This window comes from Microtus pennsylvanicus, chromosome 2 (assembly GCF_037038515.1).
Source record: "Microtus pennsylvanicus isolate mMicPen1 chromosome 2, mMicPen1.hap1, whole genome shotgun sequence".
Lineage (NCBI taxonomy): Eukaryota > Metazoa > Chordata > Mammalia > Rodentia > Cricetidae > Microtus > Microtus pennsylvanicus.
The window spans coordinates 64,760,373-64,777,333 of record NC_134580.1 but is presented as its reverse complement, the minus strand read 5'-3'; the positions used below and the strand labels follow the sequence as shown (position 1 = coordinate 64,777,333).

The 16,961-nt window shown below is 44.5% G+C and overlaps 1 protein-coding gene across 2 annotated transcripts in view; it reads right to left on the bottom strand.

Moving 5' to 3' along the window:
- Window positions 1-1,684: 1,684 nt before the first annotated feature.
- Window positions 1,685-16,961, bottom strand: part of Stk3 (serine/threonine kinase 3) — a 212,174-nt gene continuing 196,897 nt past the window's right edge. For both annotated transcript variants that reach the window (XM_075961214.1, XM_075961213.1), the window contains one exon: window positions 1,685-2,809. In XM_075961214.1, the coding sequence (XP_075817329.1) occupies window positions 2,651-2,809 (159 nt within the window). In that variant the 3' untranslated portion in view covers window positions 1,685-2,650. The remainder of the gene's footprint in view (window positions 2,810-16,961) is intronic.

The window sequence follows — 16,961 nt, the reverse complement described above, 5'->3', positions numbered from 1 at the left end:
CTCCTGGGATGAGGCTCATTAGCACTGCTCACGCGCAGTGCCTGCTAAAGGGTGGCTGTGCAGACAGGATGCTTACTTATTTTTGGAAGTTCTCAGCAGGGAGGGCCGAATAAAAGGTTTCTTCTTAAACTCAGAAATAGCTAGGTAATTTCTTTTCCTGGGCGCCGTGATTCATTGGGCTCAACCAGATTTAAAGGTCTCTCTCACGGCTCATGATTGAGCAACACTGCGTTTGCTGCAGGACGGGGAGGCGAGGGCCAGGGAGGGAGAAGACGGAAACTTTAGGATAGATTATGCTCAAATGTTCTGACTCATTTAACACAGCTCCAGAGTAAAATGATATTCATTGCTCTTGATTCTTAAAATGTGTATGAGCCATGCGTGCTGCGCACACCTTTGGTCCCAGCACTGGGGAAGCAGAGGCAGGTGGATCTCTGTGAGTGCAAGATGCTTCTGGTCTACAGAGCAAGTTCCAGGTCAATCAGGGATATGTAGAGAAACCTTGTCTCAAAGCAAAGCAAAACAAAACGTGTGTGTATGTGTGTGTTTGTGTAAACAGATGCAGATATAGTAACAGGGTGTAAAAGTATTATAAAGCAATCAGACCAAGGCATTACAGAAAGGGAGCCCTTGTCCTGACTCAGGTATCTCAGGAAGTCCAAGTGGCTAAGAGCCTCATTTAGTCAGGTGGGCAGAAATCGTCTTCGTTAGTTTCTGTCATCTCAAGTAGGTGTTTTTGCTTGGATGGTGGAAGTTAGTCTTTCGATGCCATCAGGGTTCAGTGGGTGACAGGAGAGACCATTAAGAAAGGGAATCTGGATACTGTCTGAGCTGACGAACATGGCTGACTGTCCCAAATGGTCGCCTACAAAGAGGAGTGGGATCAGTGAAAACATGCCTTGCTATGTATTATATAAACTGGGCTGAGCAAAGGAAGTCTTGTTAGTTTTAGCCATCTTATTTTCAGTTTTATAATTCACATACAATATACTATGTATAAGGATCCCACAGAACAAAAACAATTGTCACTTCAAGGCAAGATCTTGAGCACAATGCCGCTTAAAAATGTGTGGAAGCTTTCTGAGGTGACCTGCCCTCTGTGGTCAGTGTCGGGGACACCTCCTGCACTCACTGAAGCTGTTGCTGTGACGTGAGTGTGATGTTTGCCAGGGCTCCTTCCCCTGTGGCAAGCACACCTGTAACCATTGTGTCCGTGGGGGCTGAGAGCAGGGGAGCGCCCTGCCAGCGAACGGTGGGTCTTGGGTCTGAGAGGAATAACCTGAGCTACATCTTTATGTAGTTTTGGGTCTGAGAGGAATAACCTGAGCTACATCTTTATGTAGTTTTGGGTCTGAGAGGAATAACCTGAGCTACATCTTTATGTAGTTTTGCTGAAGTTTCAGGGTCACCCCTCATCAGCCATGCAACCTGACCTGCTAACGGAGTCCAGGCCATGAGCTTAAAAAAGAAAAAAAAAAAGATGAAGTGTGCCAGGTGGCACCGTGGAATTTATTTGTCTTCATGATGTACACACATAATTAATACATAAAACAACACACACTCTAATGGCCATGGGTAGTGCAGAGAAGGACTGGTCCCCGTTCAATTACACAAATGCTGACTCTACTCAGAAACGAGTCTCCTAGCTTAAGTCTGCTTTCCCCCCCAGGTCCCAAGGACACAGTTTAGTACAAACATTTTTACTGTTTTGTTATTGTCAGATACATGATGCTCATCAATCCAGGAAATAAATGAAATCAACAAAAAGTCCTGCGACAAAAGCATATTTTCACAGAATAATCTGATGAGATTACTGTGCACCAATACAGCAAACAATTGTATTGCTTTCTTGGGTTTCATTTCTTTGTATTTCCCACACCTGTGTGTGTGTGTGTGTGTGTTTGTGTGTGTGTGTGTGCAAGGATTCATTGATTTCTTTGGTTTTACAGGGTACAATTCTGTATGACACACACACACACACATATATACACACACGCACACACATATAGCCTTATTTATACCAATATTAAAGTCAAGAATTAATATTTAAGAAGGGAGAAATGAAATTATTCTTCAATATAAAAATGTCTGGTCCATTTGGACATTATTGCTCTTGCTGCTTTGTTTTTACTGGAGATGAAGGAACGCACCCAGAGCTCCCTGCTTTTGTATAACTGAGTTGTGTGTTTGTATCTGTCAGTGTGTCTGGACATCCACCAAAACTATCCTGATCTTGTCTTTAAAAAACAAAAAGTGAAACCGCATAAATAAATAAGTCTACCTAAGGGGTACAATAAATAGGCTTCTCCACAGGAATAAAGAGGATTGTAACATAAAGCCCTCCAGTGCTGTGCGATTAATCAACCGTTTTGGATTTCCAAAGTCTCCAAATATAGCTTTAAATTTGGTTGGTTTGGTTGCTGTGGAACAGCTGGCAGAAAGAGCACATTTCTATCGTTCTCATCCTTTCACAATGAAGTCAGAGTGGATACAACTGCACAGTTTGCCTTTGGAACTTATCTAGGTGTACCATCATTAGTTTTTGACTTTTGCAAAATTGTAGAACATATATTTTAGGGATTAAAAAGTAGTGCAATCCCTTCCCTTCTGTGGTGGCTTGGTCTCTGGTCATGCTGGGCAGAGGGAGTTGTTAGAAATTCTGCTGTCTCCTCTTCTTCGCATCCATGGCATCCAGGATGGGCTGCCTCTTCGCACTGTATCTTTGATGCAGTTCTTCTATCTCCCGTTCCATCATGGGATCCAGTGCTTTTAGACGCATCTGTAGTTCTTCTAAACTTAGATTTTTTAACTAAATGCAGAAAAAAGAAATTAATACTGTAAAATAATCTAAAATATATTAGAAGTCTAATGAGTTTTAAAATAGATATTTCAGAAAATTTATTACACCACCTTAGAAGCATGGTCAACAATTAAAGCATGAATTATTTCCCTGAAGAAGCCACAAGCTACACCTTGCAGAAACGTCAAGTAATCCACAGCAGAGCGACCAATGCCTGCACTGTTATAGAGGACTGAATGATAAAAAGGAAGATGAAGAAACCGTTTGAAAAGACCCAGAGACCAATATGCCATTTTCAACAGCAGCTGTTGGGGTGATGGGTGCTGGGGAAAGCCAACACCGACAGGACAAGAATCGGGGCAGACCAGAAACGGGCTCAGTCAACAGTTTTACCCTTTATTTTACCAAATGCCGAAAATGTCACCTCTTAAACAGAGTTACATTATCTAGAATATTTTTACCCCAAGTGGTGTTTTGATAAAATAGTATTGTGATTCAAACAAACAAAAAAGCTGGTTCAAACTGCACTGTGTAAGTTCTGCTCTGGGTGTGGCCAACTTGAGAATGAACCGGCCATGAGATTTTACCGGGTACACTACAGTCTGGCCATGTTGGCTTTAGGGAACGGCAGCACAGTCCTTACTGCTTTTCATTGTGACCTCAGAAAAGATCACCTGTTCTGCTATATAAAAGGACCTACAGCACTCCGGTGCCTAACTGTATTTGTCTGTTTGTTGAAACAGGAAGCTATGGGTCATCTCCTGAAAAGCACAGTCAGACATCATCAGGGCTACAGGCTGCCCTGTTCCACACTCACACAGTCAGACGTCATCAGGGCTACAGGCTGCCCTGTTCCACACTCACACAGTCAGACGTCATCAGGGCTACAGGCTGCCCTGTTCCACACTCACACAGTCAGACATCATCAGGGCTACAGGCTGCCCTGTACCACACTCACACAGTCAGACGTCATCAGGGCTACAGGCTGCCCTGTTCCACACTCACACAGTTAGACGTCATCAGGGCTACAGGCTGCCCTGTTCCACACTCACACAGTCAGACATCGTCAGGGCTACAGGCTGCCCTGTACCACACTCACACAGTCAGACGTCATCAGGGCTACAGGCTGCCCTGTTCCACACTCACACAGTCAGACATCGTCAGGGCTACAGGCTGCCCTGTACCACACTCACACAGTCAGACATCATCAGGGCTACAGGCTGCCCTGTTCCACACTCACACAGTCAGACGTCATCAGGGCTACAGGCTGCCCTGTTCCACACTCACACAGTCAGACGTCATCAGGGCTACAGGCTGCCCTGTTCCACACTCACACAGTCAGACATCATCAGGGCTACAGGCTGCCCTGTTCCACACTCACACAGTTAGACATCATCAGGGCTACAGGCTGCCCTGTTCCACACTCACACAGTCAGACGTCATCAGGGCTACAGGCTGCCCTGTACCACACTCACACAGTCAGACGTCATCAGGGCTACAGGCTGCCCTGTACCACACTCACACAGTCAGACGTCATCAGGGCTACAGGCTGCCCTGTTCCACACTCACACAGTCAGACGTCATCAGGGCTACAGGCTGCCCTGTTCCACACTCACACAGTCAGACGTCATCAGGGCTACAGGCTGCCCTGTTCCACACTCACACAGTCAGACATCATCAGGGCTACAGGCTGCCCTGTTCCACACTCACACAGTCAGACGTCATCAGGGCTACAGGCTGCCCTGTTCCACACTCACACAGTCAGACATCATCAGGGCTACAGGCTGCCCTGTTCCACACTCACACAGTCAGACGTCATCAGGGCTACAGGCTGCCCTGTACCACACTCACACAGTCAGACGTCATCAGGGCTACAGGCTGCCCTGTACCACACTCACACAGTCAGACATCGTCAGGGGTACAGGCTGCCCTGTACCACACTCACACAGTCAGACGTCATCAGGGCTACAGGCTGCCCTGTACCACACTCACACAGTCAGACATCGTCAGGGCTACAGGCTGCTCTGTACCACACTCACACAGTCAGACGTCATCAGGGCTACAGGCTGCCCTGTACCACACTCACACAGTCAGACATCGTCAGGGCTACAGGCTGCCCTGTTCCACACTCACACAGTCAGACATCGTCAGGGCTACAGGCTGCCCTGTTCCACACTCACACAGTCAGACGTCATCAGGGCTACAGGCTGCCCTGTTCCACACTCACACAGTCAGACGTCATCAGGGCTACAGGCTGCCCTGTTCCACACTCACACAGTCAGACATCATCAGGGCTACAGGCTGCCCTGTTCCACACTCACACAGTCAGACATCGTCAGGGCTACAGGCTGCCCTGTTCCACACACTCATTCACACAGTCATAAACCCCAAACTGGCCCTGTAAGCGTGTAAGGGCACTTGCTTCAAGTCTGAGGTATAAGTTCAATTCCTTGAATGAACATGGTGGGAGGAGAAAACCAAATCTTTTGTATCTCTTTGACTCCCACATAGGTGCTGAGCAAGCATATGCTTTCCTACTCCCAAATAATGTAAAACTCCTAAAACCATGCCCTTTCTGATTACACTAGGAATAGGGTTAGGTTTTTAACAAAGAAGAGAGACCCCTGTTAAACACGATTCCAGATTGCTATGAAGTCCAAGGCATGCAGGGAGCAGACTCCCACGGAGTCAGGCCACACTGGTCCTGACAGAGAAAGCATCTCAGCAGTCTGAGAACCATGAAAGAGAAGGCTCTGCCTGCCTCAAGTGAGGCTGCATGGTGGGGAGCAGGGGGTGAGGACAGGCAGCTGCGGGTGCCTGAAAACCAGGCAAAGCCAGCCTGAACTTCGGGAAGCCGATATCCTGGAGCAGACACATTATACCAGCACAAAGACTTAGTTTGAAAATGATGAAAGCTGAAGCTCGGTTTTTCTTGTTTTAAAGAAGCTAACTCCTAGTTGTTTATGAGTCAAAGCTAGAAAACAATCTCGTTGCTTAGTCACCGAAACAGGAGGCTGGGGTAGCATTTCGCACCGATCCTCCAGTTTACTCACCATACCTGGCCCCAAGTGACTCCTGCTTCCCCAAATCAAACTTACTCTCAGCTAAAAAAAGGTTCTGAGGATACCGCGAATGAGTCACAGGAGACAGCTCCAAAAATACGCCGGGAGGAACACTGCTGTGGGAGGATGCTCAGCTGAAGCCGAGCAGCCGCCCTGGGGTGGGCACCACCGGCCATGGGAAACCAGCCCCGCTGGGCTGCGCTGGATAGCACAAAACAACCTCCCTGGCTTTATTGCTTTTTATTTTATTTTTTTAAAGGAAGAGTCTTTCTGTCAGTCCCAACTTTACCTTGTATATGTTAGGCTAGCCTCAAGTTCAAGGTTCTCCTGCCTCAGGCTCCTAATTACCCAGCGGACCCAGCTTTTAAACTCTGCTATAATGCACACTTGCATACAGTTTCCCCATTAATTACACATTTCTTCCCTGCTTGGTTCTGTTCAAATCACGGTGGGGGTAAGACATATGCACAAGGAAGCTAAAAACTCTCTGAACCATACAAACATGTAACACTGCTGTGTGAGCCCAGCATGGACGGGGACCCGCATCTCTGAAGACAGATGTTCCCAGGAACATAAGAACAGACAGGAGGACCAATGGAACCGAATAGAAGACCCAAATATCAATCCACACATTTTCGAACGCCTGATCTTTGATAAAGAAGCAAAAAATATCAAATGGAAAAAAGAAAGCATATTTTACAAGTGGTGCTGGCATAACTGGATATCAACATGTAGAAGACTGAAAATAGACCCATATCTATCACCATACATAAAACTCAAGTCCAAATGGATCAAAGACCTCAACATAAAGCCAGGCACACTGACCCTGAAGAGGAAGTGGGAAGTACACTTGAACACATTGGCACAGGGAACCACTTCCTAAATATAACCCCAGCAGTACAGACACCGAGAGAAACAATAAATAGGACCTCCTGAAACTGAAAAGTTTCTATAAAGCCAAAGACATGGTCAACAAGACAAAACAACAGCCTACAGAATGGGAAAAGATCTTCACTAACTCCACATCAGACAGAGGTCTGATCTCCAACATATATGAAGAACTCAAAAAATTGGACACCAAAAGATCACATAATCCAATAAAAAAATGGAGTACAGACCTAAACAAAGATCTCTCAACACAGGAATCTAAAATGGCTGAAAGACACTTAAGGAAATGTTCAACATCCTTAGTCATCAGAGAAATGCAAATCAAAACAACTCTGAGATTCCATCTTCCACCTATAAGAACAGCCAAGATCAAAAACACTAACGACAACTTACGCTGGAGAGGTTGTGGGGAAAAGAGAACACTTCTGCAGTGCTGGTGGGAATGCAAGCTAGTACAGTCCCTTTGGATATCAGTATGGCGATTTCTCATAAAATTAGGAAACAACCTTCCTCAAGATCCAATAATACCATTTTTGGGTATATATCCAAAGGATGCTCAATCGTGCCACAAGGACATGTGCTCAACCATGTTCATAGCAGCTTTGTTTGTCATAGCCAGAACCTGGAAACAACCTAAATGTCCCTGGATCGAAGAATGGATTAGAAAAATGTGGTACATTTACACATGGAGTACTATACAACAGAAAAAAATAATGACATCTTGAATTTTGCAGGAAAATGGATGGAGCTAGAAAACATTATTTTGATACAGAAAGACAATTATCACATGTACTCACTCATAGGTGGTTTTTAAATACAAAGCAAAGAAAGCCAGCCTACAAACCACAATCCCAGAGAACCTAGACAACAATGAGGACACTAAGAGAGACATACATAGATATAATCTACATGGGAAGCAGAAAGTAGAAAAAGACAAGATTTCCTGAGTAATTTGGGAGCATGGGGACCTCGGGGGAAGGTTGAAGGGGGAAGCGGAGAGACAGGGAGGGGAGTAGAGAAAAATGTAGAGCTCAATAAATATCAATAAAAAGAATTAAAAAAACCATGTGACATTGTTCTGTAAACCAGCATAGACGTGGATTCACATCTCTGAAGACAGACGTACCCAGTACATCTATGGAGTCAATTCTACCTCAGTGATTCACGTCTCTGAAGACAGAGGTACCCAGAACGTCTATGGAGTCCATTCTACTTCAGTGTTCTCTTTAAACAAAGACTTATTTTTATTATTTTAAATTATGTATCAGTGACTGTGACTATGTGCACTGAATTCCTATGCCCTTTGAGGTCAGGGACATCAGAGTGCCCTCGAGCTAGTTCCTGGCAGTTGTGAGAACCTCACAGAGGCCCTGGGAACTGAACTCAAGCCCTCCGCAAGAGCGGCAAGCGTGCCTAACTGCCCAGTCAGCTCCCCAGCCACACACCAGCGTTCTTCTAGTTCAGTACACGCCAATCATTCTCATCTCTGAAGTTCTACACCACACAATTTAAACAACAGAATTTGGTATTTGATTCCAGAAAGTGTTTTCTAATTAAGTTATGACCGAGTTTCACAGTCGTACTCCAGATAGTCTAATCCTTTTTCCATTATAAGACCGTACACTTTCAGAACCTCCTGGCTCACTGCTGAAAACCACGACGTGCAAGTGAGTAGTAGTAAGAGCACAGGGCTCGGAGGGATTGGTCATCTCAGGCCAGTGTAACAGCCCGTCATGGGAAGCAAGCAGCTACCCCAACTTTAAAATCTCTGACATTAAGACTCTCCTGTGGATGTCTTGTCCTTCCTTTACTGGGGCAAATCGCCAGCAGTTAGTAAATGCTAAATTATGACAAGGGTTTGAATTCAAGGAAAGAAGAAAAAGTCTCTTTTAACAGACTTTATGCTTCCAATGTATACAATTTATGAATGTGTACGAATTATGAGCAGGCCTGTGGTAGCACTGCCAAGGAACTAGTGGTCCATTGTAACGTAAATTAACAAGCACCTAAACAGTCTTTGTTCCAGTGATGCAAGTTGTCTCACTTGGAACAGGGCGTTTTATAGACGCATGGCTTCTGGAGTGGAGGTATAGGGTCTCAAAAAACCTTCCCTTGATGACAAGTTCTCATTATCAACACATGAAAAATATCTATATCACTAATCTGTGCTACATAATAGCCTTCTCCTTCAGAAATCTTCATCTGAAAGCAACCTCTCACTTCTTTTCCTGCTACCACAGGGTATATTTATGACTACATCAGGCCCACGGATCTACTGAGAGCTAGAGACTGTATTAAATAACTTTCAAAGCACTACCCTAGAGCAGACTGACAAAAGCCTGACATAAGAAGACGGGGCGTGGGTGGGGTAAGGTGCATCCTGTTCATTTTGACTGTTTGTTTTAGGTCTGAGCTTTGGACTGGAGCCTTGTACGGCTGGGGCTATTGAGAACAACTTCTGCACAATGAACAGCTAGCTATGTCCTCAGGTTAGGCTGTGGAGAACTTCAGAGACTCCTTTATTAAAACAGTTATTCAGACTTCCTGTACACCAAACACTATGGACAAAGACATGAATAAAAGGCTGTTCACAAGCTTGCAACTTAGCTGGCAAGGAGGGACCACACAGAGAGCTCACTGGTGCGCGAGAAAGCTGGAAACGGTAGCAGGGCTGTGCACACAATGCGCACATGTGCCTCCTCTTTGGAGGGGCTGAGCAGGCTGCTGAGAGTTAAGAAGAGAAACAAAAGACGAGATGAGAGAGGGGGAGGCAAAAACGATGGCTATGGTTCTTAAGGGTAACTATAAAACTTCCACAACAATGATCATGAAATTTAGAGAAATTTCTTAAATAGCAAATCGATTATCATGGAGGGAAAGCTAGAAGACCCACCCACCATCAGCATTTAGTGGTCCACTGAGAATCTGGGGATGAAAGAGCAGAGCGGGAGAGGATGGGGAGAGAGTTACTGAGAACTGGCAGGTGTCTTCGTTGACTGGCTGGGAGCACAGGTAATCAGCTGCGTTTGGTATCAGCAATAAAGGCAGGGAAGTGACTTTAGCCTCAGTGAGTTAGAGGTGGAAAGAAGGCATCGAGGTGGAATCACCAGAGAGAAATTGTTCTTTTAGGGCTTGGGACACAGACTTCAGGAATCAGCAGCATGTAAGACAGAACTGAAGCCTACGATGGAGGAAGTTAAATGGGAAAAAGGATTCTCTCCTGATCATATGATCTGTAGACGGTCTTGACACTAAAAAGTACCCACAACTTGGTGCAGCCAGAGGCTTTGTCAGTCAGCTTTCTGTCACTGTGACAAAACCAAGACAGACAACTTAAGGGAGGTGCATGGGTTTCGAGCCTGTGGTTCCTGGTCACTGGGCTCACGGGTTTAGAGCCTGTGATTCCCAGCAGGTGGGTCCTGTGTTTCTGGACTTGTGGTTATACAGAACAGAATGGTGGGGGGCATTGTGAAGGAAAGCTGCTCACCTCACTGTAGACCGAGCACAAAGTGACACAGGAGATCACACAAGAGAGACCCTTCAAAACACACCTACTGTGACCTCCTTCCTCCAACAAATCCTGCCTCCTAACAGCCCATTACCTATAACTTAATCAATCAGGGGTGTAGTCGACTATTGCCAAGTTGCTGCGCAGAGGGCCTGCCAAAGGAGTAGCTCAGCTGCAGAGGGGTTTTGGAAAAAAACAAAACCAAACTGCTTAGTAGGTGAAATCAAGCCAGGTGGGCAGGGGTGGAGTTTCTGGGCCCGAGGACTTGGGATCCAGGTTGGGCACCAGATGTAGTCTATTACAATGAAGTAGTCCCACAACTGGCTCAGAATGGAGTATAGTAAAGGGTTCTTTATTTAGGGGTAGACTCACAGATCAGCAGTCTGCTGGATGAGAGGGGAACAGGAACCAAATCCACAAATCCAGCAGCCAGGGGGCTTGCCCACACCCCTACCTCTTTATAGTACTCAAGACCACGCCCAAAGTGGGCCAGCATCTCAAAGGCCATTGGCTGAAGAAGTTCCCAGAGCATGGGGCAAGATATAAAAATAACAACAAAGTGAGACTAATTTCTGAAATCAGGTAAATTAAATTGCATGAACCTGGGAGAAACAAATTTTGGTATTTTGGTATTTGCTTCTGTGTTGCTGCAACTTGTGGTCCTCCCATTCTACCATATTGGTAACTGGCACTCAGCTACCGTACTGTTAAGTCTGTGGGAGAAAATCCCAAACTTATCTCTTTACTTCTCCCTGCCTCCCCCAAGCATGCCTCTCTCTGAAGCAAGCTCACGTATAGGACTTTTCTCCTGCCTGGCCTTGAAGGAAACAAAAAGTCCACAAACCAGTTATAACGATTTAATTTTGGTAAGGGAATTATCCAGCACAGTATCAAGGTATGTATTTCTGACCTGTTAGATCTCAAATATTTAAAGTAACATTTTGTGCTTCTCATTAAAAAACTGAAAGATTTTCTTGGGTGGTTTTACAATGGGGACAAACAAGAAGGCAGAAGAGTGGAAAGAGGCTTACGGCTTCCATTAAAGGGTAAATACTTTCATCCCACAAGTGTGTAAGGATCTGAAACGAAATTTCATGGGATATTGAGTTATGTTTCCACGTAGGCCTACAGGGAAGTTAGTGCCATGACATCATGGCTACTAAGAAATTCCCAGGGTCTCTAAGCCAGCCAAGCTGAACCATCCAGGGAACGTCTACAGAGACGGAGAACCCGTGTAGACATTTGAAATGAGTAAAGAGAACCACTGGGAGAGACAGAACTGTCCTTATCCTAGGCTTCAGGTTAGCTTGCTAGTTTGTTTCTGTTTTAAATAAGACTTTCAGGAAAAGCCCATGACTTTTGACAACAACAGACAGAAGGGCACATAGGTATCTGCTCATTAAATAAAAATGTCAGTACTTCGTAAATCAGCAGTACAAACAACTCCGTGATGTAAAAGTGGAGATGAAAAATAAGGTTAAGAAAAAATGGGGGGGGGATACAAAAAGAGAAAAAGGAACATAAACTTAAGTCACCCTACTGATAATTCTGCAGTCTAAACTGTCAGCAATTAGGGTTATTCCTGGGCATGAGAAAACCTGAACATTGTTCTAACTGCTGACAGGAAGCACCGGCAGATCTTTAAGTTACACACTTATTTTACTCTCCAAACTAAAATATCGCATCTAAATAGCAAGACTGAATTACTTTCTAAAATAATTTTAACTATTTTAGAAAAATCCTTGGATTTTTTTTATATTATGTTTATCAAACATATTTTTAATTACTGGAGATATTCTTATAAGTCTTAAAAAACAAGCAACAGATACAAAGAATATAAAGATTTTAAAAATGTTTATTCATTTACTTATTTTGCATATGCCTGAGTGTGTGGAGGTCAGAGGACAACGTGCGGGAATTGGTTCCCTCTTTCTAACATTCTGGTCCTGGGCCTGAACTCAGGCTGTCAGGTTTGGTGTCGGGTGGCACAGGTCTTTACCACTGAGCCACCTTGCTAGCTCAATTACAAGGTTTTCAAGTGTATAAATGTGGTAACATTTCAAGCTTAATGGGTTTACGAGTAGTTGGCATAATCAATAAGTCAGAATAAACGAGACACCACTACAATGAAGCAAATAGTCTTGCATGTAAATAAATGTTAACACGTTTAGTCAATAGTCCATCAAGAAAATACTGTACAAGGTTTATTGTGTTTACTGGGAAAACAAACTCTTCCTAGCAACTGTTTAAACAAATCTCACAGATGCTGCAGACATTATTAGTGGCCTGTGATTAAAAAAACATGGGCTGCTAATACTGTACCCTGACTCATCTATTTTCCCATCTGCTAGCAATTCTACCGATATGAACTACCAACAGAATGCCTGACAACAATAATTTCCTATGGTAATTTCAATGCAGGATTGCCTATAGCATTTTGTAAGATTTATCCACTCATGCCTCAGACAGTTCCATCTGAGATGCGGCTCTTACTTCACTGCTGAGAATGGCAATTATTGAGGAAAATGAAACAAACAGGGCTGCAGGGCCCACAAAGCAAGGGCCCCCGCCGCCCTGTGCTGGGGAGCATCTTGACCAGCACAGAGCAGGCCCGAAGGGAGGCTTATTGGGATATCTTCATCAGTGAAACTCCAGAAGTCATCGTATTCTCCACCCACCTCCAGTACCCAGTCCTCCTCCTTCCTCCTGTCTTCCCAAGCACTAATTAGCAAAGGGACATTTACCAGAGGCTAACCCAGCCATGAGTGTCTAGTGTTAGGACTGGTACCTAGGACTTTCTTTTGTAGGTCTTTTTTTTGAAAGCACAGAAAGCGGCATGTTCTTACACACAAGTCTGGCTGCTACAGGAGGCAGCTTTCTTTGACAAGTTGGGGACCCCTGCCAATGGACACTAGTGACAATCCTACAGCAACAGAAAGTTCTCTTCAGTATGGTGTCATGTATGTGTGTGACATCAAGAAGGTAAACTGTGCAAGGCTGGCAGCTTACCTACTGAGCCCTCTGCCCAGCCCTGAGGAGGACTGTGAAGGAAACAGAAAGACTGTCTTGGGGAAAATGGGACATTTTGAGCACACTTCATGAATTTCATGGGCAGTGGCACACTCTATTAAATACTCGTTACATTTGTCTGATAAGATATTCATGTTTATAACAAAGACCGTTGCTTTAGACGCATGGCTTCTGCCAAGTATGCTATGAAATGCTAACAATGCCATCACTTAACACTCGTGGGCAAGCAGACATGGAAGGAAGCACAATGGGCCTTGCTCACACTCAGTCACCAAGGGGGACTAATAGAATTTTCTGCTGTAGTGACATCACAATACCTATGACTGTGTAAGTATTTCCATAGCATAAATATGTAAAAATTCACTTAGAAAAATCACTTTCTAATTAAAAACACATACAGCCATAACACACAAATCAGGAAGCTGAGATAGTAATGGATAATTTCTTTTGATAATGTTTTAATCATGAAGCAACACCTAGAAATAACTAGGATCCCAATACACTAGTTATAAAGCATTAAAATCTACGGTTCTTTTAAAACACAGATGGCAGCAGTACAGTGGACACCGAGATCAGCACTGTTCCTTGTCACACAAGCCTAGAAAATAAAATTTCCCAGTAAGGAACTATGTTAGCATTTTCCATCTTACGGCATAGTTTGTGGCTACAACAGTACTTAGTTTCCAAGCTATTAACAGACAATGTTGATTCAATTAAAACTCCAAGGAGATACCCAGGCATGGACAGGAGTGCACAAACCCATGCCTAGTGAATCTAAGGAGTCTTGGGTGACAGCGCCCCCCTGGCTGCTTCTCTAGCGTTTGTCTCAGCACACGCGAGTTCAGACTCCTGTTGTCCACGTACAAACTGGGTGCTGTAATCCCAGCACTGGATGGGGGGGGGGGGGACACGTACAGATGAGCTGATCCCTCGAGCTGATTGGCCAGCCAAGTCTAGCCAAATTGGTGAGTTCCAGGTTCAGAGAGAGACCATTAAAGAAGTAAGAGTAACTGAGGACAACGTCCAACATGGAACTCTGGCCTCCAGAAGTATACATATATGTGCATGTGCAACTTACACACATATGAACTTGTACATTATACCACACACATAAAGAGATGTTCATAAATGCTATCAATTTGAGGTCAAGGGAGGTATAAAATGAGACCAAGGGAACATGAAGTAGCTATTATTGTCTTAGATGTGGTTTTATGAGAGAGGAAAACAGTGTTTGTGCCCTAAATCATCTCAGATAAGTGATACGCATACATCATGCAAAGGGCAAGAAGTGAGACGCCAGTGTCATGACAAACGACCATTAGAATAAGCATCCACAGCAGGTTTCACGCGTAGACCACTGCAGTAAATGAACAGGCTGCAAAGACTTTACTGGTTGTCAATGAAAAAAGTGTGAGAAGAGCAAAACTTCAACATTCTGATCTTAAAAGACCAGTTCACTGAGTAGAGCACAAGGCATTAAGGAATTGGCCTCTAGCACTACTCTGTAAAATAAGTTCCTTCCCAAATGTCCCCAGGGGCTGGCAGTACCAGGGCAGTGCCAAGCTGCTGCACTCCCTGAGGGAGTCAGGCTCTGGCCTACCTCTCCTAGAGCCAGACACCTGCTCTCCGAGAGGCTTCACTACTAATCTGACAGCAGAGGCACCGCCTAGCCTAGCTGGGGCTTCACAAAAAGTAGCTAATCTCCCTTTGCATCTACACACGGGGATGCCAGGAGGCTGTGGTTGAGTGGAAACTTGGGGATCAGAATGTGAGCTCTGGTTTGAATAATACACATTAATATGAAGTAGTTTTACTAGCAAATCTTTACATTTTATTTTACAGGATGAAATTTCAGCCCGCTCTTTAAAAAGTCCATTCTAATAAGGATTAAAGGGGAGAATGCATCTTTAATTACTAAGCAAATGAAAGCCATACTGCTGGTTTACCTCCAGTGGAAAAAATAATAAAATAGCTATGCAACTGTTAAATTCAACGTATTCTTGAGGAACTTTCCATATATTGTTGCAAGTGGCTGATATATTCTGTTGCTCAAAGAATAGCTTATGCGATGGATAATTATTCTGGAACTATTTTGTATTCTCAGACAATATCACGTTATTCCCATTCCCAAGACATGAGCAGACCTAGCAGTGGGTACCTGACACCTGGCAGTAGCAGCAGCAGCATCCTTAGCAAGAATACTGCGAAGAACATGCTCCTGGCCATCCTCGCTCAGAAGAGGCACAAAACCAAAACATCAATTAAATTTGCACAGAAATGATTGTTAGTCGGAATCATGTTCTCCAAGCTGGTTCTCCCACACTGCCCTTTGCAGATGTCAGAGTTTTATCCTCTTCTATTAGGGCCATCCACATGACAACTCTTTCAGCTACTGCTCTTCTAGGTAGAGACCCGCATCCCACCAGCCCGCCGCCACCAACCACAACAGCCCAGCTGAGGGAGCAAGCATGGCCCTGGCTGTCGCTTCTTCCCACAGATGTTCTGTCTCACTACAAGGCTGTCATGCCCACACTACGATGGGAATCTATGGATTTTGTTAACTGCCTTCTAAATTTCCAGTTACCCAAAACTCTTTCTCACTGGTGGCAGTGTCCAGAATGGTGGCAGTGGATTTTCCTTACCCTGGCAAATTTTGGCTCTGAGCATGACTCCTAGAGAGGTAGTGAGTGGGCTTCTTACCCACTTTAGAGAGGGGCTAAGTGGTGAACAGCTGGTAACTATTATGTGAAAGGTCAAAAGACCCATTAAGAAAGTAACCATTAGTTGGGCGGTGGTGGCGCATGCCTTTTAATCCCAGCACTCGGGAGGCAGAGGCAGGCAGATCTCTGTGAGTTTGAAGCCAGCCTTGTCTACAGAGTGAGTTCCAGGACAGCCAAGGATACACAGAGAAACCCTGTCTTGAAACATCAAAAGAAGAAAGAAAGAATGTAACCATTAGGAACCAGCAGAAAGGGATAAAAGCGAACACTCCAACTTCAGCTGAACGGCAGTGGCTTCTGAGTAAGCAGCTCTAAGCAGGGCAGGGGTGAAGAGCAGCAGGAAGCTCAGGAGGTACAGACGTTTACGAAAGATAGGACACTTCTGGCTGATCACTGGCCTTGAGAAGTCAGGAAGATGGGCCACTTCCAGATCAATAGTTTGTGGGGGTAAAGAACACAGAGCCAGGAGCTCCATGAACGCTAACAGTGTCCTTTACTCAAGTCCCCTCTCACAAGGACGCCACGAGAGCACTAGGTCTTTGGCTACTCAGCACCCTCTGGTGGCCATATTTGGTGCTGCGCATTTTTTACTTTTCAGAGAAGGCCTGCTTTCTTTTCCTTCTTTTCTCCTTCCCTTCCCTTCTTTCTCTTTTTAAAATTTCATTTAGTATTATGTGTTTTAAAAATATTTTCTAGACAAGGAATGAATCACCAACAACATCGATGGACTGTAAGGCAGGAAACTAGGGATGGGTCAATTTGGCAACTGGAGAACAATACGCTATTTTAATACTCTAAAGAGAAAACATTCCACTGAGTGTGCTAAACACTGCACTAAGAAGCCATGTGAGTGAAAATACCTGGTCAGAATCCAGCTACTTAATAGGAAGTCATGAGAGTGAAAATACCTGGTCAGAATCCAGCTACTTAATTCTTTTCAAGATAACTCTACA